Source organism: Anomalospiza imberbis, chromosome 4 (genome assembly GCF_031753505.1).
Source record: "Anomalospiza imberbis isolate Cuckoo-Finch-1a 21T00152 chromosome 4, ASM3175350v1, whole genome shotgun sequence".
Lineage (NCBI taxonomy): Eukaryota > Metazoa > Chordata > Aves > Passeriformes > Viduidae > Anomalospiza > Anomalospiza imberbis.
Window position 1 is genome coordinate 32,590,891 of NC_089684.1, and position 23,810 is coordinate 32,614,700.

Consider the following 23,810-nt stretch of genomic DNA (forward strand, 5'->3'; position numbering starts at 1 on the left):
CCAGCAATGGAAAGATTCCCTCGGAACTGAAAGCACACTTAGCAATCCTCCTCAAAGGCTACTTTCATGAACAGAGAAATCCATATAACCAGTCAATGTTAATGAAAAAAAACACATATAAATAGAGCAGGTTTGCTATCCAATCTCTCAAATGGAAGTAAGTGCCATACCTAACTAAAAACTAAGAAAATATGTTCTGTTTGAGAGAGGAAGAAAGACCAGGACCACAGTGCTGATTGAATTGACTTTCTACAAAGGACAATACAATTAAATGAGACCCCTCCTAAGTACAGCACTTAGAGAATTCTTTTCCTTGCCTTCAACTATTTCAGCAATCACATGATCTATGCTGAAGCGTCACTTAACAAAAGCTAATGGAAAATCAGGTTGCAAAAATCATGTAATCACCAATGAATATATTAATGATTAGTACACTTAATTTATGTACTAACCCAAGCTACACAGGGCTGACGTTACTTTTAAGTTTTCAATGTTAATTTAAGTGAAATTCACAAGAGTACCCCAGTTAGTTGATAGATATTTTTGGCTGTAAACTACCTTCAGATACTTTCTGGCCAGAGGATTATTAAATAGAATTCATTGAATTCCATAAAGAAAAAATTATTTTAAAATAAATAAATGCTTACCTTTTAAGATTTTTTAAAATACAACATATGTGTAGGTTTACCCATGAATGTGGATCTGTGTCAGCCAGACATTCTAAGAAACCTCAGAGTTAATGACTTCTTCACATTAAGTAACACTATTAGGAAAAGTTACAACAATAGTACCTAAGAATCTCTGCTTTGGCTTTAAATGTGTACATATACACATTCAAAAGACATGGTACAGTCTTCAAATATATATATATACACACATATTGAAATATACACACACACACACACATATATATATATATGTGTGTGTGTGTGTGTGTGTTTGTCTATATATTTACTGACAATACAGTACCTTTGTTAAGGTTAAAAACACTAAATCAGTAATAAAACCTTTTCACAGACCTGTGTGTAGTTTAATCAATTGCAAACTCAAAGCAAAAACTTTTAAACCTGCCATATTTTCACAGGGATTTTTTAGCAGCAAATTACCAATTTATGTAAGACTTTTTAAAAAAAGCTAGAATTAAAATACTCTCCTTACCTTTTCAACTAATTAGCTATATTGCTCCACATGCCAACCATTTCCCACAAAAGCTACCTTTTAGAAAAAGATTCTGCTTGCTGATTAGTGCACCCACTCCTTGCAGAGAAAATGAGAGGTACTTCTATTTAGTAAAATGAAATAGTCCCTTCTGGGAAAGCACTGCAAGAGAATAATCACATTCTATAAACAGGCTGTATACAGAACCTGCAAATGGTTGGGGGACTGTTGCAAAAATTCACAAGGCTACTCTGCCAGAAAGGAATTGTTTGGAAAAGTTGTTCAAATCTGCCAATGTCTTTCTGACAAAGAACAGCTGCATTATTCAAGCATACCTGAAGGGGTACACAGAGGAAGTGACAAAATGAAGCTTCTACTCATTGGAATATGGGCAGTGATTTAAAAGTACCCAAAATATAATGGCATCACAGGGTTTGCTACTAAAAACGTACAATTCTCATCAGAAAAAAACAAACAGAAAAAGGCTAATTTTTAATCTTTAACAGCCACATCACTTCTGACTTCATTAAAATTCGAAATGAAATGTAATGTCTTTGTTCCAACTAGGAGCACCTCACAACAACAATTATTAGGTTGATACAATAAGGGGCAATAAGAATACATTAATAATTCATTTTTACACAATCTGATTCTTATTATCAGTACACACATAAAGAAATGAAACACTGTTAATGGTCATGCAGGAAATATTAATGTACTAAACATAGAAAATGTTTACAAGACTGCAAACTGCTACGATAAAAATATAAAGGCATATTTGATGACAAATACCTTTGACAAATCCCTGAAGTTGCTAGGAAGTGTAAGGTCCAACTCCTCTGACTCATAGTTGGTGATAACCCAAGGGAAGACAGGGTATTGATTCAAATCATTGTAAGTTCGACCTGACAAACAACAAAAAACCCCACTGTGAATAAAGAGTTATATTTAACTAAAATACCAATCTCTACAGATACAACAATACAACTTTATGAGCTGTTTGAAAGAACTGCAGTTTATTTCAGATCTGTTACCATTTCAATATTCTACTTTGCGTTATTGAAAGGATAATGGAAAAGTTGACAACATGCTAGTATTTAATCTAAAATATCTCAGCCCATTTGACTTTAATTGTAAACTCTTTTGCATACAGTAAGACTGACAGTTAAATTCATTCATTTTCTACACATTTCTCCTTTCCTTGTTTACATCATCTTGTCTTCCGTTTCCTTAAAGTGAAACACTTCCAAAAATGGAGGGCCAATGATTTTTGTTGATACTAAAATTTAAAGCATTCTTTTTACATTATGTCTTAAATACAATATGTGAAAGAAGAATGGAGTAGCCTAGGAATTCAGACTGTAGAAATGTTCAGTTAATAACTGTTTCATCTAGAGAATTCACTTTGAGGGGAATTCATCCTTGCCCATTGTCCATCTATGGATATGCCAACATTTACCGGGACAGAAAATTTAGTCTGGATACAGGTTCATGTGTACATCTTCATGTATCTAAGATGGAAATAATACACTTCTTCCAGTAAAACCAAAATATTCAATTAGAATAAACATACACCATGCACACAGACACACCCCAAAGCCTGGTTTCTGAGTTTAACATGCAGTTTTTACATGGATCCTGTCTCTTTTTATTATATTGTTGCAGTGGCTTATTCATTCATATCATCTTCAATCAGCATGTTCTTGAAATTTTGTTCAGCCTAGTCTTAAAAGTCTCCAAAGACAGGTTTTAACCTCTTCCCCAGGAATATTATTTTACAATCCAATCTGTAATGTTGTCAGAAAACATTTTCTAAACCTCCACCACAGTTTTTCTTCTTCCAGTTTTCTTACGCCACTCAGTATTTTTCCATCGTGGTTTGCAGAATTTTTAAACGGTACAGTCACTTGGCTCTATTGCACATTACATGTTAATGAGGATTAAGGCTACTTACATGACACTGGGGTAACTATCTTCCTTTTAACTCCCTATCATGGGCAACTCAACTTTCTCTCTTTTCATAACATTATCTTTTTGCTTCTTCTAACCTCAAACACCAAGCAGATAAGAATTCAGTTTATTATTTCAATAACATATTAAAGCTGAAAAGGGTCATTCATTAGAGCCATAGAAAACAGTGTCATGATGTGCCTCATTCAGCTTAAGCAGTAACGAGGCAAGCAGATCGACCCCTACTTTTAAAAATCTGTCAGCATCCTGGCACCTCTGACTTGATGACTGATTACAGAAAGCACCAAAAGTGACCATTTGTATAAAATGCAATTAGTGCACGCACAGGCATTTGTTATATCAATCGTGCTAGCAAGAGCCAAGCCTGAAAGGGAATTAACAGACCTTTCAACACAGAAAACAGCTGAAAATAGAGAAATTTTCTAAGCTGCTCAGAGGACAGAATAAGTTGGAAAATAAAAGGGATGTCATGAGATCAAACAGTCAGCCTCCACTTAGTAAACTGAAGTCCAGCTGGTTAGAAGGTGATGGGGTAAGATGGGTTAAACAAAATATAGCTCAGTGTTAACAGAATGAGTGGTTAGGATAAAAATAAGTGGATACAAATTAGGGTTGGGTTTGGATTAATGATTAATGGTGTTCTAGAACGGCAGCACTGGCAATCCAGGCAGTGCACCCTTTTTTGAGACCAACCATGCATCCTGTAACAGTGGTATTTATTGGCTCCAGGAATATCCTGCTCCCCGGCTGAGTTCTCCCAGACCTACAGAGAACTTGTTGCATCTATGATATTTAGGGAGGATAGTACTTATGAAAATTAAAACTTAGAATACTGAAGATAAAGAAGCTCCTATTTCTGAGGCTTTTCTAAATAGCTGACAGTCTATATAGTTCCTGTCCCCCACAACATTCATGATATTCTGGTTTTTAAGTGCAGCTCAGTACAGTGTTATGAATACCTCTCTAGTCTTATATAAACATAAATATAATTATGAATAAAGTAAATTTAGGAAGATTGTTGTGAAATTCTCCAGGACACAATCATACATAGAAAAAAATTACTCATTACAAGAGCAAAATTTAGTTGTGCCCAGCGGCTGCTGAGACTGTGCCATGATTGACTCCTTTTCTGTGTAATTACAGTAATTTGGATGTATAGTAATTAGCAATACCTGCTATAGTGTTTAGAAACATCAAGTATTCAAAGTTGGAAATCTCTCGGTGTTGCCATCGTTGGGTCATGTTGGAAGCTTTGAAGATCTGTCGTGGACTAGCCAAAGAAATGCGTCTGAAAACAAAGAAAAATAGGAAAAAAATAATGAGAAAACCTGGTGGGTCTTCCTTTTTTACATATCTGATTTTTAGTGACAGTAGTACATATTCTTTCTACCACGTCTGTGCTAGATTTCTCTGGAGATCAAACTGCCACTTGGATACTTGAAGTTCATTTTTAAAGTTTTATAATATAATAAGAATAAAAAGAATTAATGCATCTGACAGCTGGATATGTCAAGATTTGAAAAATTTCCAACAGAAACCTTTACAGCTGTGCAAATTCAGCTGCTCCATGATGGCTTAATGTATTACAGAAATATGTTACTGGAGATTTAGAGATGGAATATCATTAAATAGGAAAATTACAATACTTTTAGAATTTCACATAAGAATCAAGTCATCTTTAAATCCCTCAAGAACAAAGGAAAACAATTATAAGATTATAGAATTTCATTATGAAGTCCACCCTCTTGAGGTTTAAATTCTGGGCAGTGTTGGGGAGTTAGTCATAAATAACTCAAACTTTTAGAATTTGATGCCAGATTTCCTAATGTTTGTGAAAGAAGACTGTAAAGTCATTCCTTGGAGTGATAAATCAAAGAAGAGTTTATCATAAAATTCCCAAGACTGTTTTGTTCATAACAAAAACATCTGTAAATACCTAACCCACATCACTTAGGGAGGAAAAAAAATATATATAGTTTTAGTTTAAAAAATCTTTACAGCTATTGGTAAACCATTCAAGGAAACTGTAACTGATTTATTTTAATAACCTACATTATGTTGCAAACAAAGTGATCAGTTCAAATGAATGTGAAATATTGAGCAAATGTGTCTTCAATGTACATTTAAAATTTTTCACACATAATTTGTTTCTGTAAATAGAAATCCTGATATTCTTACAGAGTGGCTATAATAGCAATCCAAGAGATTTTTTTTTTCTGGACTCTATAGAAAAAGTAAAAAACACAACAGAAAACATCCCACACTATTTTAATTCCATTTCTATGTACAGAAATAGATTAAAAATAAAAACTTTAAAGTAACAACAACCAAGATACTCCCTAAGGGTTTCCTGCTCCATGTTCATAAACTAGTAGGTGTAAATGCTTCAAACCATGTGGGCTGGATTGATGAAAATAAAAACAACTCTCCAAACTGACAGACAAAATTAACTCAGATTGTAAAATACCTGGTCTGGGGTAATCCAAAGATGGTACCAATACCAACCCGAGGTAGACAGTTAACCACTTTCTTTACTGTTGCTTGGTCAGGGAAGTTGAACATGACACCCACTGTGAGTACAAGAGTTGAAATACAGCATGATTTTACACATTTTAGGCTTTCTCAACCAACACAATGCAAGCCTAAGCTCAGATGTTCAACAGATCAGACAAGTTTCCTTCAGGTTGCTGTAGATATATTTTTTTAAATTTCCAGAACTCCTTTTATATACCACTAACAAGAATTCCAACAGAAGTTGTCAAAGTTGCACATCTTACAAGGTCCCCATTTCTTTTCCTCTATAAATAGAAATTAAATTTATATGCACAGATTGACTGTCTAGAACTAATAAAAAAATGTATGCATTAACTGGTTCACACATTTACTAATTTACTTTCTAGATATTTTCTAGAAATAGTTATCAAAATACTATTTTCCTATTTCATCTGAAACATGTGAATGACACTTCTGAAAAACCAACCTAAAAATCTAAGTAACAATCTAATTATGGTATCACCAGTGGCCATTTATGACTTCAGAAAGTACAAAAAGTGTTGATGCATATGATTCATATTCTGTTGGACAATACCATTACCAAAACAATGTTCTACATTTTAAGTAAAGCATGAAGGCATAGCAGTCACTGGTCTAATCCATTAGTGAAATTCTTTCATTCTGTTGTTCTTGGTGTGTACAACTATCAATCCTCCAAGGGGACACAAAAAATCCTTCACGCATAACAGATCAGAGGTAGGACTGTCTTGAACAGGAGTCCTCAGAGAATGCCAAATAAACACGTGGATATAAATGAAAGTGAGACATTGATAATGCACAGTTTTCATGCTTGATTATAATTTATCACTGAAAAAAAATTGGAAGGAGAAACTAAATTTAAAAAAATTACTAACTTAAATACTAATACATTTAATCCAAGCCCTTCCTCTATCTACACAAATCCATGTCAAAACAGACATGGCTAAACATCCAAAGAGAATGCACATGTCCCCACATCCACACTTGTTATTTCTTTAAGCTCACTGTACCTCTATTTGCCATGAATATCTCTAGTGCTGTATTTTGCAAGAGGTAACGTCGGGAAAAGATAGATCGAATCTCTGAGAAGAGCCATTTTCCATGGAGTCCTTCTGTATATGCCAGAATCTAGAAGAAGCAGACAGAAAGGATGTTTTAAATATGCTAGCTGGACAGGTAATACCTTACAAAAGAGAAACTCTTTGACTCACAAACATGGATTCTACCAATTACATGCAAAACCTGCAGCAAAATTAAAATATGCTCAAATTTCAAATCATGCTATGAATCTCTAATACATTTCTTGTACTCCTGAATTCAATTACTCATGCCAAATATTTTAAACATTTGCTTACATTTTTTCATTTAAAGACAACTGTCTATTTTTAATGTTTCAGAAAAACAGTTTCAGAGTTTCAAAAACATTATTAAATGTTCAGCATTTCAGCAAAGAATAAAATCGTATTTGGAAATGTATTTCTAGTAGCATTAGATGTATCTGCACTCCCTTCAGCATTGTAACAACAGACCTGTAACAAATAAGCAAGAAAAAAATGTCTTTGAAGAAAAAATGTTCCTTAAGTTTATCGTTAAGGCAGCGTTCATTAATTCTGGAACTAGAAAGGTTGGCTGTATAAGAGGTTAAGTATCATTTTGTCAGCTAAGGTTAAACACAAACCTGCAAATGAACTCAGCATAATCTCACTATGGAGTAAGCGGTTGTCAAAGTAACTTGTTACAATTCCTGTCATCCCATCTGACAGACACAGATGCTTAGTCTGCCTTCACAATTCAAACTAATTCCATTTTCAGTCCTCAGCCACTTTGTTTCTTTGTTGCTTCACTTTTTCCTTTTCGTTTCAGAGCTTAATTATGTAAGTGTTAAGGGACAGAGAGACTGAACACTTCTCTACCTCAGATTAAAAAAACATGAGAAGGAAAATCTGAGATGTGTCAATTTTAGCGAACACAAAAGCACTTAATAGAAAACCATCACAGAAAAAGAGACTCATATGCAATCCTTGTAAACATCACTCTTACCACAATTTCACTTGAGCAATACATTGTGTATAAAAACAAAAAAGTGAAATTCAAGTCCTTAATATAACAAAGACTGTTAATTAAACCAATCACTTGTTTACAGGTTTTTAACAAAGGAGGATTTTGCTTTGCATGTAGCATATATTGACAAATAAAACCTGCACTTGTGTAGCACAGAGAGCAGAGGCACTATTATAAAAGCACTACACAATACAGCATAAAATATTGTACCAGTTTTGTGAATTAAAAGCAAACAAGACTGGCAAATCAAAAGCTGATAGCACAAATCAGAACACAGAAAGCAAATCATCTTCGCCTCAATACAAGTGCCAACTTCCTTCCCAGCAAATGTACACGCACATACACACACACACACACACACACACACAGAAAGAGAAGGAAAAAACTATGTAATTATTCCAGCACAAAATTCTAGAAATGTGATGAAAAAAACAGAGATTATCAATGGTTGCTAAACATTTCTGGAACTAGGAAACTAACAGACTTGGGCCACACTGACACTTCCCATAGTACACCCATAACCCATCCACACTAATTGGCAGAATTGTATAATTCTGTGGTGCTATTCAGAACCACTCTGGTTGGTTTTTGTCACATGCACATAAATATCCTCTAAGAATACCACACCAAAAGAGGTAACAAAAGAGACAAAGTTGCAGTGCTCGTGCACAGAAATTTCTTAGTACTTTTTGCTGATATTCATCCATCTTATCATCTTGAAATTGGAGCTTCTAATTGCAATGATTGATTTTTTTGAGGCAGACAGTAACGTGGTAACCTCCACTTTTCCACAATTAAAACCCAACAGCCTGTTTGTCCCCATCAGTCTGTGCATGGCAAATTCAAACACTTAGTATGTGGATAGTGTGAGTAAAACCAGCACTCTAAATAATTATTCCTTTTACCCTGTGAAGTGAACATTTTCTGAGAGACCGTGAACCCCGCACAAGGCCCAGAGCTTGCTGCTTGCAACCTCCTGAAAACTGGAAGGAAAAGCACCAGCTTGAAAAGAGCAGAGGTGGCTTGCATCGTGCACCTCGCAGAGCCAGTGGAGTAGATGAAGTGACTGAATTCAGAGGGAGAGGATTTCCAGCAGGAACTGGACCTGCACCCCAGAAACACCATGACCACTGCTGTAACCATCCTCTGAAGCACTCATTAACAAACCTGATCAGGAGACACAAGCAGCTGAGGCCGGGCTGAGCAGAGCCTTCATTCCGGGCTGGAGAAAGCTCTGCCTGCTCTGCGGCCTCACTTCAAAGTCTCTGGAGTTCAATTAAAACTGGATTAGGCTGGAGCAGCCCTTCTTCGGAACACTGTGCTCTCTGAAACTCCGGGAGCACTGGCAGCACCCTAGACAGAGGTCTGGGCCGCCAGTGAACCAGTTGCCATGGCAACCGCAGCACTGCCGCGCTCCCGCTCATCGCTCCACCTAGAGCGGATGAAAGGTCCATGAGACAAACACATTTCTTTCATGTGTACCGCTAAGCGTTCCTTATGAAAATACAGTGCAACCTTTCACTCCCTAGAAAATATTATTAGAAACTCCTAGTTGCACAAACTGGCTCATTCTTCTAATTAAATTCAGTATTTTTATTCTGGCAAACAAAATTTTAAATTTTTTTTAATCACTTCTCACATCAGAACTACAACTTTCAAGAACTATTTTTGCAATTGCCTGTTTTCACCCATAAGCCTCACAACACAGAGCTCCACTTCAGAATTTAAGAATAGCTATCTTCTTCATACCATTGCACAATATTTTGAGGTTAAAACCAACTAATTTCTGCCTTTTGCCACCACCAGTTTTGGAACATGTTGTGGAGCAGAGACTAATGAGAGTGTACAATCTAATTTAATCTGCAGAAATATTATTGCCTTCCCCACGTGAGAAAGCATTTATAGAATTTCAGTTGATTCAACACACCAGATGGAAGTTCAATCTACTGCACATTCCATTTGTTTCAAAAGATACAGCACCTTACAGGAGAAAAGACCATTTATACTGTTTACCATTTCATTTAAAAACACATAAACAAATGAGGCAACTGTAAAGTTCTACAGTTTCAAAAATCTCATCAGACAAACTGTTCTGTAATTAGACTTTGGCAACACCAAATGAAAAGGCATCATGACAACATTACTAAAAATACAAAATTAATTTCCCCTTTGAATGAAGTCCCTTCTATACTTCAAGTATTAGAAATGAAGGACTAAACCTGTACTCAGTCGCTGTATTCATGCTGATGGCCCCAACACTGCACAGCTGTCAGAAACTCCCTAAGAAATTAGTGAGTAAAGAACAGCCAGATTCAAATTCTACTTGGAAAAGACTCAGAAATCAGAGTTGCATGAAAACTCAGGTAGCACAGTGCTGGCCACAAATTAAGATCATACATAAATAATTGCACACGATTTACAGTCATATATCTGCTAATTTCCCAACAAAAATATGCTCATTTACTTGGAAACTATTCTGTCATTTTTCACTTTTTAATACAAATGCCCCATTCTACCTTTCCTTCAAAACCCTCCTTGAATGTTGATCATAAACAACGTCTATTGTTCAAGCAATAGCTACAAAACCACCCCCATCACTACAGCTGCCTCCTGAATTAGGAAAGTAATATTTTGCTGAAGACTAAATGAACAGTTTGCTTTACCTGTTAAGCGAGCCAATCAGCTATCGTATATTTTATTTTATTTAAGAGAAAAGTACTATTGATCTTGAAAATGTGAATAGGCTAGAAGCAATTAAGTCTGCAAATGGGTTATAGAACTGAAACAGTAATTGAATAATTATATTACTTTAATATGCCAGCCAACTTAACTGCCATGAGTAAAATAAAAGCTAAATAGCTTATTTAAAAAGCTGATGCACATTTGTCTAATTTTAAATAAGTTATAATGCAAGACAAAGAAAAAACACAACAAAGCACTGAATAAAAATACAGAGCATTCAATTTACATTCTAATTTGATTACAGTTGAGAGATGATAAAATTTATAAATACATTCTAGCAACATTCAAGGTCACTTGGAGTAATTTTTACTCAGGAAGGCAAAAATACACCACTCAGAGGCTACAAAATCTGACACGCAGTTCACAAGAAACCTGGATTTCTACCTTAACCTCAGCCTTGCATCTGAGGACCCTTGGATTCTACTGTCCAGGTATTATTTAGTTCCTGGCTGCAGGATTCACAGTGAAAGAGTCTGACCCTGCTCTTTGTTTACATACATCTAAGTACAACTGAATTAACAGGGAATTAGATCAGACTATTAAAAATCTTAAATATCAACATGCTCTTCAATAAATCAGAGTTGTTTATTGGCTTATTTTAGATTTCTCAAAGAAACAACAAATAAGATATTTGCTTTAAATCTCAGATATTTACAAAATCAACCACTGAAATCCACAGGCAATGAGCTGCAGCCTCCCAACCAGTCCCCCTGTGAGCATGCACAGTCTGTTACACAATCCTGTTCAGCATTTTCATGGGTGACAAACTCAATTAAACATATTCATTACTTTAATGTTCCACTAGACAGTTTTACCCTAGGAAAAAAAAAACAAAAACCAAAAAAACAAAAAAAAAAAAAACAAAAAAAAAAAAACTGTGACCTTTGTATTGATCAGAGCAAAATGGCTTATGCCTGGGTGTGGGTGGTGAAGGGATTGGGGAGGGGGGTGGTAAAGGACTCTTATGTTTTCTCTTCCAATTACTGAAGGAGATGATAAAACCACAGCAAATGATGTATCAGCTCATTTTATCTTATCGCTTTGGGGCTAGGTGACAATGAAGTTCATATTTCACTGGTTCCCATTGAAGATTGTGAAAATTACTTGCCCTTATGACCTGAAATTTCACTGGAAGACAGAAATTTCTCTTCTGCAAAGTAATGCAATTTTTCAGATGTCAACCTTTAGCCCAGCTTTAAAAATTAATTTCATTTATATTAACCAATGATATTGATATTTTCACAGAATGGTCTTTGATACATGAACCACTGACTAGCAAATTGATGTGCTCAAGAAGGATAGAATTATTTTATCCGAAGCTGCTGGGGACAGACAGATTTACCACAAATTGAAATTCCTATTTCACATTATGCTGTTTATATTAGCCTAAAATACCTCAAGGCCTCAGAACCTGTAAATAGTTTAATCTTTTGTTAGGCTTTAGTTCTGTTTCTAGATCTATTCAGTTTTGAAATAATTTCTCTCTACACAATGAAAAAAGAAACACCATGTGCTTGGAAGTAAGAGGAATAATAAGAATAAAGACTAACTGTCACAGACCACAGATTGGTACACATATGATGGCATGAAAAATAGATTATTAAAATAGAGGAATGCACAACTATATATTCACCCTTTATCCTGTCAATTAAGCTATATTTCAGTGTGAAAAAAGCATGCAACCTAAATTTTCTGAAAGTGGTCTTCTATTAACTATGGGTAACCTTCTTCCTGATTATCCCAATCTAACTTGGAAATAAAATTACTGAGGGAGCCTCTATTTCAGAACTTTTCTGATTTGAATACGTGGTTCTAAACACCTCACATATATCTGCATACAATGTTAGCAAATTTAGTACTGACTCGCTTACTTTCTTCATCTGAGTCTCATAAACAATTTTTTTTCCTTCTTGATTAACCCTGCTGGGTTTTAGAGAGCAGGGGTACATTACCACTATCAGAAAACATTTAATTAACCCAAAGAACAGAAACTTCTGATTGCTAAAGACAATTATGCAAGGTAAATTATGCAGCCTCAGATAGTGGAAGTTCAAAAAGAAGAAAATTAATATAGGTTAAAGTGACTGTCCAAGCCCTGCAAGGTTAAGGACATAAAGTTATTACTTTCTTTGCAAAATACGACAGCAGGCTTATTTATGATAAAAAAAAGGAGACAGAATTGCAGGAATTCACAGATTCTTGTAGGAATCGACTGATATCTTGATTTAGTTACATTCTGATTTAAGAGCTAGTTGGATATGCTCCTCAAGACGTAGATACAAAAGGCTCATACAGATGTTTACATCACCTGGAGAAGAGCAACATTTTTCCTCTCCCAGGGTTACCTGTTTATGCTATTTGCTACAGCACTGATGTTCATACATATACAGACTTCATATACCTGGTATGTAAAATGAAACAGACAACAAATCATAACCAAGAATCTTTCAATCATTTAGAAATACCTCAGCCTAGTCTTTTTGGACTGCATTAAATCATGCAACTTCATGATTTCATGTGTCAATGAATTCCATCAGTTAAACAGACACAGTGCAAATACTAAAAAAAGCTTGTTTTGATTTCATTTGTTATACATTGAAAAAATAACATTACTGGCAAAAGCTCAAGAAAAAAGCTTAAGCACCAGTGAGCAGAATTCCATGAAGTGATTTCTCACTGTGTAGAAGCTGTCAAAAGAAGCTGATAATACTGAATAGTGGAATTTGCATCAAAAATGCTGAAATGAATTATTATCAGTATTAAAACTTTGTAGTAATGAATGGTTCAGTGGTGCATTCCATGATCATTACCCACTGTGAGACAGAATTTTGGAAAACTAGATGGGAAAAATCCCTTTGCCATCATTTTATCTATCCAGCTGAGAAGCAGGTGTCTAGATATCTTCAAGAAGTCCTTAACAGCTCCCCTATTTTGATGCATAACTTTGTATCACCACAACTGTTGCTACCTAGTTAGTTAGCTCACCTTCAAGTTTATTAATGCAGAAAACTAAAAGACAGGAAAACAGGAAGCTTCAGATGTTCCAAATTGTCACTCTGCAAAAACTGATCAATTAATTTGTCTTCCCGTCTCCTTGTGAGCTAACAAAAAAAGGAAATATAAATTCAGATTGAATTCATTATGGAAATGTTTTATTATTGGAAAGGAGGTTATAACATATGAAATCTTTTAAATCTTAACCTCAAAAGCTTTTAACACACTCTCTAGAATCTGGTATTCCCAATAAGAAAAAAAAAAAAAAAAAAAGTATGTTTTCAAGGTGATAAGTATGACCATGATCCATATTCTGAAAATATAAATCGTACAGAAAGTTTCCTAGTAGAAGTAAGACAACACAGGACTAGTGGCTCAAAACCATGTGATGATGTTGTAACACTACTGCAACTAAAAAAAAAAGCCCTAAAATTCAAAACAAGCCCTAAAAAGCTTTCTCTTGTTCAAAGATGGAAATGGAAAAATCATGAAAAGGAATCAAGCAGAGAATTTTTTTTTTTTTAATATAATGACAAAAAGGTTGTTGATTTGGGTTTTTCTTAAGTTTTAAGGTTTTTAAGTTTAAAGTCTGGTTGGTCTCTCTCCTTTTATAAAATTCCTAGTGCAGAAAAGTCATGGAGAATAGTCTTTATCAGACTATTGGTTGATCAATAACATGTACAGAGTCCAAACATTAGGACAATTGCCAAACTTACAAGCAGCTCATATCCACAGCAGTATTACTTACTGTGTATGGTGAAATGTAAGAAAAAGGAGCAAGCATCTCAAAGGCAGGGCACAGAAACAATGCAGGAGCCATCTTTGTTTTGCTGTCTCTTAAAGATATTTAGACATTAATTTTTTTTTTTTAATCACAGAATATCCTGAATTGGAGGAGATCCACAAGAACCACCTAAGTCCAATTCCCAGCCCTGCACAGCATATGCCCAAGAGTCACACCCTGTGCCCAAGAGTGTTGTCCAAACACTTCTTAAGCTCTGTCAGGCTGGTACTGTCATCACTGGTCTGGAAAGCCTCTGTTTAAAAAAAAAACAAGGCTCATGTTTGCTATAAATGTCTCTTCAAATTTGTATTTGGAACAGCAAATGAGAATAGTCATGTCAGATTTCCACTGGTGCCCTGCACCTGCCTATTTCACCACTTTCAGGATATGACTTGTCCCATGGGCTGCTTCTCCATGTATCCAGCAAAGGTCTCTCCAGTCAGAACATGTGCACTTGGAAGCAGCAACTACAACCAAGAAGGAATCACTACACCTGCAACACTGGCAGCTGTCCAGTGTCTGCTGTTTCCATCTGATCTTGCAGAAGGAGGAACAGAAAGCAAATGGGCAATGAAAAAATAAATTTCAATGCCAAAAAAGGATTTTTTTTTTTAAATCAGTGACCTGTAAGCTGACCTTCATATCCTTTCATCAGAAACAAAACAAAAACAAAAACTCCCCCACACATCTGGCAGGAAGCTAGAATACCAGTCATCAAGAAACACTGCATCTGATCAGCTCATTAATGGGAAGCAAACCTATGCACAGAAGAACAGATGTGCCTCTTGAAGGCAAGGAGAAAAGTCAGACTCCAGAGCTGCCAAGCCAGCCGTTCACATTAGAAGATTTTGTGCTGTGTTTCATGAGAGATGTGGCACACAAGGTGCCCCTTACAAAGGGGTGTGGATGCAAAAATGGCTCAATGCCACCTTTATGCTGCAGAGACTCTCAAGTGCTGCAGGAATCAAATCCCCTTCAAGTAAAGCGGGGAAGCTGCAGGGGATGACGTACATTTGCCTCATTTGGGATGCTCAGGACTGTATATAATACTGAACTAATTTTCCCTCTTTCCCTCAGAGTCTGGGAAAGAAGATAGTACAGAACTGCTATAAAACCCTTCACTGCTCAAGCCCTTCTCCACTCACTGCAAGTTCATTTACCGTAAACCAAAGCCGAATATAGATATGACAACAAAATAGAGGAAGTGTTCTTAGTTATCAAAGAAGATGTCTCCTATGTGCTTCTTTTTGTAACTAAGTCCCATATGAGTATACTTCATATTTTGTATCTGTATTCTTACATTTGTCTTATATTCCTGTAAAAGTAGATTAATTTCTCAGAAGAAAGAACTGACTGAAATCAATCACTGACCAAGGTTTTGTTATGGCCTGTGACTGCAAGGGAAAACCCCTTAAGATCACCCATAGAAATAATGTGTCCAATTAAAAGAGCCCATGTTTTTAAAGGAAAAAAAAAGCCATGTGAAGAGGAGGTTTTATACAACAACTGCTGATATTTATCTTAGTACATGCTAAACTAAAGTAATATAAATTCAGCTTTAAAACATTCCTACAAGAAAAGACCCTTTCCCAAGATTAAGTAAGCCAGGGGCACAGCTAATGTGAAGTCTACGATTACATCTATGATTCTGGGGTAACAGAACAAGAACATAACCCTTATTTCAGCTTAAAAATGCAACAGAAAATTAAACTGCATTTCTAGTCCAAATGATTGATTAGAAAGGCTATAAAATGTGATTCAAGTGTAACAGATACACAGACAGCAGTCTGGAGATAGCTGAACAATTGATCCAACAACATGATTTGCCTTGCCATTCCCCCTGCGGTATTAAATCTAAAACTTGCTACTCCTGAGGGCCCAATAAAAAATAAGTCTATCAAAGAATTCTGCAGATGACAGGAGGAGAGAGGGCAGTAAGTCTATGTGAAAATATTAGCTCTTGTGAAGAATTTTAATCTGGGCTGTGTTATGCATTTATCTTTCAAACCCACAATGCTGTTTTGCAAAACTGAAAGTTTTCTGGAAAGCCAGAAAAAGTCAAGTCTAATGTGGGAATACTGACAAAGCCACAGCTTCCAGCCAGTACCTAACAGTGTTTCATAAATGCTGAAGTCAAGAGAGAAAAGTATTTTCAACTGCTTCTCTTTAGAAAATCCAAACCTCATAGCAATATCCTATCCATCCTGGCCTAAGTGCTGCCAAGAACTAAGTTCCTTGCAAAAATACAGCAATTTATCCTGCTCGTGCGTGTTTCATTTACAAAACTAACCTGAGGCAGCCTTTTAATAGGCAACTTTTATCAACTAAATTCACCACAATTGAAAGAATGACATGGGAGCCCTTTTTAAATCTTTTTTTGAGTATGGAAAAGACCCTAACTGGATAGCAGCTGCCTTCCTAGTCAGCTCCACATTTTGAAAAATATGTACAGTTTTTTTAAATGAGCAGGAAACTGAAGGCATTAGAAAATTTGATTTTTCCAGTGGTGTTTGCAGTTCTTTAGTAGATTTATCACTACAAGATAATCAATTTCCTATTTGAGGAGTTGGAAGTTGAAATCAGGTGGAATTCCATGTTTGAGAACTTATTACAGGGCAAGGAAAGCATTTCTCACTCCTCCTTGAGCACATGAAAACCAGTGACTGAAATGCTGAAATGACTTGGATGCAAAACTTGAGGTGGCAGTACAGACTAAAAATAACTCATTCAGACATATCTAGGAGTGTTCCACCAGTGAAGAACTGATAAACTGATCAATAAAACATCCTTTCTGCTTGACAAAATATCCTTCCTTGCTTATCCTCCTTTACTAATCATATAGGGAATTTCAATATGAATTTTAAATTTAACAAAACACTTAACAACTTTTATTTGTTACACTAATTGTTGATGCTTCAAACATACTGTAGTAATTGAACCCACCAAAAAGTAACTGAAATTGGCAATTACCTGCTTCTTAGCATTCCACCCAAACAAAATATTGGTGTTGATAAAATCCACTTTTAAAAACATGTATCCTTGCAAATCTTAAGTACTGTCATCTCATCACCCTGTTGGAGTTTGATTGATTATGCCTTTTCCTTATGTTCATTAATCTCATCACCTTATCTTTTACACCACTTCATTTTAGTAGAAAGGCAATAATAAAACCCTCATCCATTATCCTTTTACACATCTAGTCAAGCGGAAATGGTTAATAACATGCTACAAATTGAACTTCAATCACCTCATTTTCTCCTTTGTCGAATGCACATTAAAGTATATTCCAAAAGTGCAATTTGTTTTACAGGGGAATTTGTGTTATATTGCTACAGACAACTAAAATTAAGTGTTTCTCAGTTTGGTTATTAAATATATCCCAATGTTCTTTTATCTCTGATACTAAAACATTAACTCATTTTATTAGGGTGTAATAATACAAGAGCCTTATCTCCCAGAACACAGGGACATCTAGTCTGCCTAATAGTAAGTGTTATACAATGGGTCATTTATCTTTAACTTTTTTTTAAAATATGCTTCTGATAGTTTATGAATTGGTATATTATTGCAGATGAAATGGCTCTCCATTTAAGAAAAGTTAATTTGTTTACATGCAGGCTTATCTTCAAATGCAAGCCCTATTAGAGAAACAGTCTGTAACTGTCAGAGCAAGTGAAGGAGGAAAAGAGGTGGTTGTAGAAAAATTCAGAGCCCAGTAATTCAACTCTGATCACCAGCCTCCTGCTTAAATATTATCTGTGTTCCATATGCACTTTGCAAATATTCCATTATAAGATTCTACAGAATTGAAATAAGAGTCAAAGGACTTGTTTCTGTAAACGCTCCCCATCATTCCAAATACAGGCATATATTAGTAAACTAAAATAAATGACATTTCTAAAAGAGCCCATCTAGTATAAAGAAGTTCCCAAATATGATGTGTTTGGAGCTGTTTCTTCCCCAGAAAATATAAAAGGGTGGGTGAAATTATAGCTATATTTTATTCAGTGACAGTAATCTCTTTTACAGAAAGGATGCAAGATCTCCTGCACTTTGTTCACCTACTCAATAAAACAAGACTGGTCTGACTGACTCAGTAAAACTGCATATCCAAATAAACAAATACAACCATAAACATTCTGCAATTGTGACAATGACAGGGTATTTTCCCATGTTTGATCTCATTTCAATTCTACAGAAATGTATTGTTAATTTTAGTATTAAAGTTACAAGAAGCCTAAGAACATCATCAATCCTAACTTCAGGCCAAGAAGATTGAAGAGGGAAACAGTATTTTTTATCAAAAAGCTTGCAATAGTTAGTGTTACAGTGTATATATAAATGCACACTAATGATTTTTTAAAATGAAGTAACGACTACTTCCTTAGACTGAAGCAAAGCTCTAGTTAACTTACAGTTAGTTAAAAAATCACTTCTATAGTTCTTTCAATGGCCTACCTTTTTTTCCCAACTCTCTTGTCCATTAAAAGTTTGCCTTATTTTCAAAACAATTCCAACATTATTTCCTCTCTCCTGCTCCACCATCTTCCATTCAACCTGCATTTTTACAAGGATTTTTGCAGGCGGCTGCCCTGCAAACATTGCACCTCATCTTATTGATCCCCAGACACTTTCTACTGTTACCCCAATCCCTCCTTTTTCCAAGGACTATGTTTGAGGGTAAAGCTGGAGTTCAACAGGTATTCAGATAGAAAGACACCTAGGGCAGGGAGAAGGACAATAATGTAGGGGTGAAGGAGATGGAATGGTTCTAGTCTGACTCACTACCATAGATAGTTGCTAGTTTCATTGAAAATTTGCAAGTTGCTTCTTCATCTTTGAAAGCATATAGGGTTTTATTTTCTCATAGTTTGGCCAACTTGTAGCCAACTGTTGCTTCTGGTCCTGCATTTAGAGAGAAAGGTTTCTGGCCTGTGTTTGCAAACTGTGGTTCTCCAATACTGCTACAGCCCAGGATGAGGCTTGTTTTGCACTCCAGTAATATAGAAAGCATTCTGCTTCACCACAGCATAGGGAACCTTCACACCACTCTGTGTTCATGGCACATTCAGCCCTGGAATTGCGAATACAATTCTCACCAAAATAAATTGTTTGGCTGCTCAAGAATTCAGGCTTCTTCATCTTCACAAAGTTTGAAATACTCCACTGTTTCTTGAGCTATCCCAAATTGAATTTGATCTCGACCCAAAATTATACAGATGAGTTAATATGGTTGTCATCCACTCAAATTCAGAGTCACTGAATTCAAACAAAATATTTTATTATTTGTTAAACCCCGCATGCTTAAATTTTCCTTTCCAGTTTCACATGTGACTACCAAAATAGTGGCTGGGATCCAAAACCTGCACACAGTCACCACCTTAAAATATTAGAGGCATATCAACCTGCAAAAATGCAAATTGCTAAACTGTGAACACACAGAATTTGGTCTTAATCACTGACCGATTTCTTTTTTCCATTTTGACCATTTTTCTGAAACCTATCTTTCAAAAAAGTGCTTTAAGTATCCCTGCTTAACAACATCTCCCTCTTCCGAATGTGTTAACTGAGGATGTTTTCTACTTGTTTTCCTTTTGTTATTTAATTTACATTAAACCAGATGTTTGAGAGAGCTGTTTAGGTTCTTATGAGAAAGTCTAGTACCCAAGTGAAACAAAAAGGGACTTGGAGTAGGCTATAAACCTACAAAGCTCCTCAACTGCTGTCTGTAGTTGACTGACAGAGGTGCAAGTTTATACACAGTCCAAGTTCAACCCTTCAGCTGATGACATACTTCTGCAAAATGTAAATTACTGTTACTTTAGTGCTCAAATGCAGCAGTTTATTGCAGAAACAAATGAACAACTGCATAGTAACAAAGTCAACAAGAGTCCTGATTCCAGTCTCTAACCACCATTCCTGTACCACATAACATGTCATCATCCATAAGTAAATGAGTTAATCAAATTAATGAGGATTCAGACAAATCGGCTGCCTAACAAGCACTCAAACTGATGTGGCAAGGGTTATGCTCCAGTGCTGACAAAATCAGTTTGATGAAACTGTGACAAAAGCAGCAAAGCACTGTTCCTTCAGCATGTTTTCCTGCAACTTATTAACATGAAATTATAATTGCAAACTGTATAGAGAGACCATTTATTGTGGAAGTCATGTAAACATATGCTTTATCTACTCCTCTCTCCAGCAAACCTCTGTATATTGTTGGAATTCAGGATAGTAATTATTCCATTCTTTTTGCAAATGGCAATCAGATAGAGTTGTTTAAAGTAATTTAGATGGAATACGCCAAGAGAATTTCCAGAGACACTACATTGTATAATTTTGCATTTTATGAACATGACACTTGACAATAAATAAAAAATAAAACAAACAAAAAAAATCAAAACATTATGCAGCTTTGCAAACATTTCACAAAATTAATATTAGAATCTCACGAGAAGCAAATTTTAAAAAATCCGGCTCCAATTTTTAGATGATTGATAATGATTTGATGATATGATGATTTCCAAACTCCATAATGCTAAGAAGCAACAAACACAGGCCAATGAAAGAAATTAACCTAACTAGTATTTTAATTACTTCATCAAAATCCTTTAATCAGGACTCCTGTAAGACTTTTCTAACAGTACTAACTAGTTATGTCTATGCTCAAACTGCAGGGCCAAGCTGAAAATACTTAAAAATGAAAAATCTGAAAGTAAAAAACAAGAGGCATAATTAAAAAAAAAAAATAACTCTTACTTTCCAAGTATTATCTGTTCAGAACACTTTCTCCAAAGGAGAAGAAACATCTCTGCACCATGTTGCTTAAATGCAAGAGATACAAAGACATAAAAGAAAAATGTTTACATGTAATAGGCATAATTAAGGCAGCTTTTAAATAGCAGTGGCACACCTGCAGCCATAGAGATCATATAGCCCTTCACTAAGATTACTGGAATGAAGTTCTGCATGCTATCACAGACTCAGTAAAAATTCAATATTACAAAGTAATGCCTTTCCTTTCTCAAGGGGGAAGTGTCATTACTGTTAATATCTGATTATTACCCTGTGAGCACTACAAGGAGCAGGATGGGAAGTGGTAGAAGAGTCAACTTTTGCCCAGGAACATGGGATGGAGCAGCTTTAACATTTCAGCATTAAGTTAGAAGAAACAACTGACTTTTACATAAGGACTCAATTTGAGATTAAAATGAGCTTGTATTCTCTGGAGTAGGAATCCTTGGCTTTAGGATCTGTGTTTGAAAACCAGTCCAGAGACAACGTATAAATGATGTTGCATCCAACATATACAGAAGGATGTCAAACTGCCAAAAGAGTAATTAGGATCATTCCCAAAAACTCACAAAAGTATTTCATTAAAACAGCAGAAGAAATCAGTGGCAGTTGACAATACCATATATATATATATATATATATATATATATATATCAGATATTTTCTCCTCAAAGGACACTGTTCTTGATAACAAGATTATTTATCTCTGAAAGGATTCAACTGTCCATTTTTGTGATTCTTGTCACAACACACTCTACTTAAGTTTCCAACTGATTTAAAGGATCTCAGTAAAAATCCTAATCCAGCAGTTAACATTTGACTGCGGGTGGAATTTATGGCTATGGCTCCACAGCAGGTGGCAGCCACGAGAATGGCTGAACTGTATGGTCCTGCTGCCTTCTTTCTCCTGCCAATAATATTCCTATGGGCACAGAGGTAGTTGGCTCAGGGAATCACCCATGCAAAAATCCATGCAAGAAAAGATAATTTCCTGTTAGGTCACTTCCCTAACTTGACTCCTCAGGTAAATCTCAGAATGTCTTGGGTTGGAAAGTACCTTTATGGACATGGCAGTCAGTGCCATGCTCTAATTGACAAAGTGGCGATCAGTCAAAGGTTGGATTTGGTGATCTTGGAGATTCCTTCCAACCTAACATATTCTGTCATTCTGTGATTAAAGATCACCTGCATCCAACCCCACTGTTGGCAGGGATGCCAGCCACTAGATCAATTTACTCAGGGCCCCATCCAGCCTTGCCTTGAACACCTCTAAGGATGGGCATCTACAACTTCTCTGGGCAACCTGTTCAAGTGCCTCACTATCCTCTGAGTAAAGAATTTTTTTTTCCTAGCATCTAATATATAGCCTTCCTCTTATCATTTTAAATTGGTCCTCATTCTCTCTTTCTCCCTCCTTTTTTAAGCCCCCCTTAGGTGCAGTAAGGCTGCTCTAAAGTCTCCCTGGAACATTCTCTTCTCCAGGTCCAACTCTCAGCTTGTTTTTTTCCATCTCTCTGATCATTGTCACAGCCCTCCTGTGGACCTGCTCCCAAAGATTCACATCCTTCCTGTGCTGAGGACTCCAGACCTGGACACAGTACTCCAGGTGAGGTCTCACAAGGGGAGAACAGACAGGGAGAATCACCTCCCTCGACCTGCTGGCCACAACTTTTTAAATGCAGCCTAGGATGTTGGAAGAAAGGATTAAACAGCCCCAAATCAATTATTTCTGTGTCAGATCCCACTGACATTAATGGGGTGGTGAAACCCTCTCCTCAGTTTCAGGAACCTCTGTGTGCTTTTGTGCCTCTGATATGATCTTGTCATTGCCACTGCACAGGTGTTTTCCAGCACAGTTGCTCTTTGCCATCTATAGGAATACACTGCAGAAGAAACAACTCAGCTGGCTAGTTCTGCTTCATAATAATTTCCAAGAGTCATCCAACGGCAAAGATTATACATCTCTGGGATAAAAAACACCCCAAATAAGACAAATTCTAAAATAATAAAATGTGTACTCCAATACACATTGCTGTGTTCTTTAGTGATAAAAAAGAATATAAATGGCAAATCCAAGTGTCTCTGCAATGTCTTTCACAAAATGCTTACATCTACCAAAGTAGGTAACTTCTCTCATACTAGAAGCAGAGAGCATCCGTGATTTCATTCTAAGAGCATTCTTAGGTTCAAAGCTAAATTTTTAACAACAAATTTCATGTCAGTTTTCTACCTGCAGCAAATGGATAAGACTGTAATTTGCCGAAAAGTTACAAATATTGCCAAAATCCTATTTATTCAAATATTTTGGTTACGTGTCCCAGTAGACAGATTTTGTGAAGACAGTTAACTCTAATTACTCTTCAACATACTTAACTATTAGAGAAAAAGCACAAAATAAAAAAGAGAGATGTTTTACATGTTATACTTGGAAAAAATTTTTGTCTTGTGACAAAACTAATTGAGACTGTTGGCCTAATTCCACAATATTAAAAGGAAGTATTCAAAACCAAAAGCACCAAAATCAAGCAAATGCTTAATTAAAAAAAATTACCTTCCTTCTCCTTAAAGGATATACTTTTAATGACATGGGTTTACTTCTCCCAATCAAGGGCTCTCAGTGAAAGATCTGTGAAGGCTCCCGCTTTATATACAATTAACAATCAAACTGTAACACAAATTACATGTCAGCCTTATCAGAGTTTACACATTGAACTCCTGTATCTGTTGCTAGCAGGCAGCCCTCTCTATCTGGGGAATATCACCATGAATT

General features: G+C 35.9%; 1 protein-coding gene across 2 annotated transcripts in view; it reads right to left on the reverse strand.

The window, feature by feature from the left end:
* LRBA (LPS responsive beige-like anchor protein) overlaps positions 1–23,810 on the reverse strand; it is a 363,194-nt gene that overhangs the window by 114,046 nt on the left and 225,338 nt on the right. For both annotated transcript variants that reach the window (XM_068187837.1, XM_068187836.1), the window contains 4 exons: positions 6,672–6,789; positions 5,597–5,699; positions 4,302–4,417; positions 1,951–2,063 (listed from right to left, as the gene is read on the reverse strand). In XM_068187837.1, coding sequence (XP_068043938.1) covers positions 1,951–2,063; positions 4,302–4,417; positions 5,597–5,699; positions 6,672–6,789 — 450 coding nt within the window. The remainder of the gene's footprint in view (positions 1–1,950; positions 2,064–4,301; positions 4,418–5,596; positions 5,700–6,671; positions 6,790–23,810) is intronic.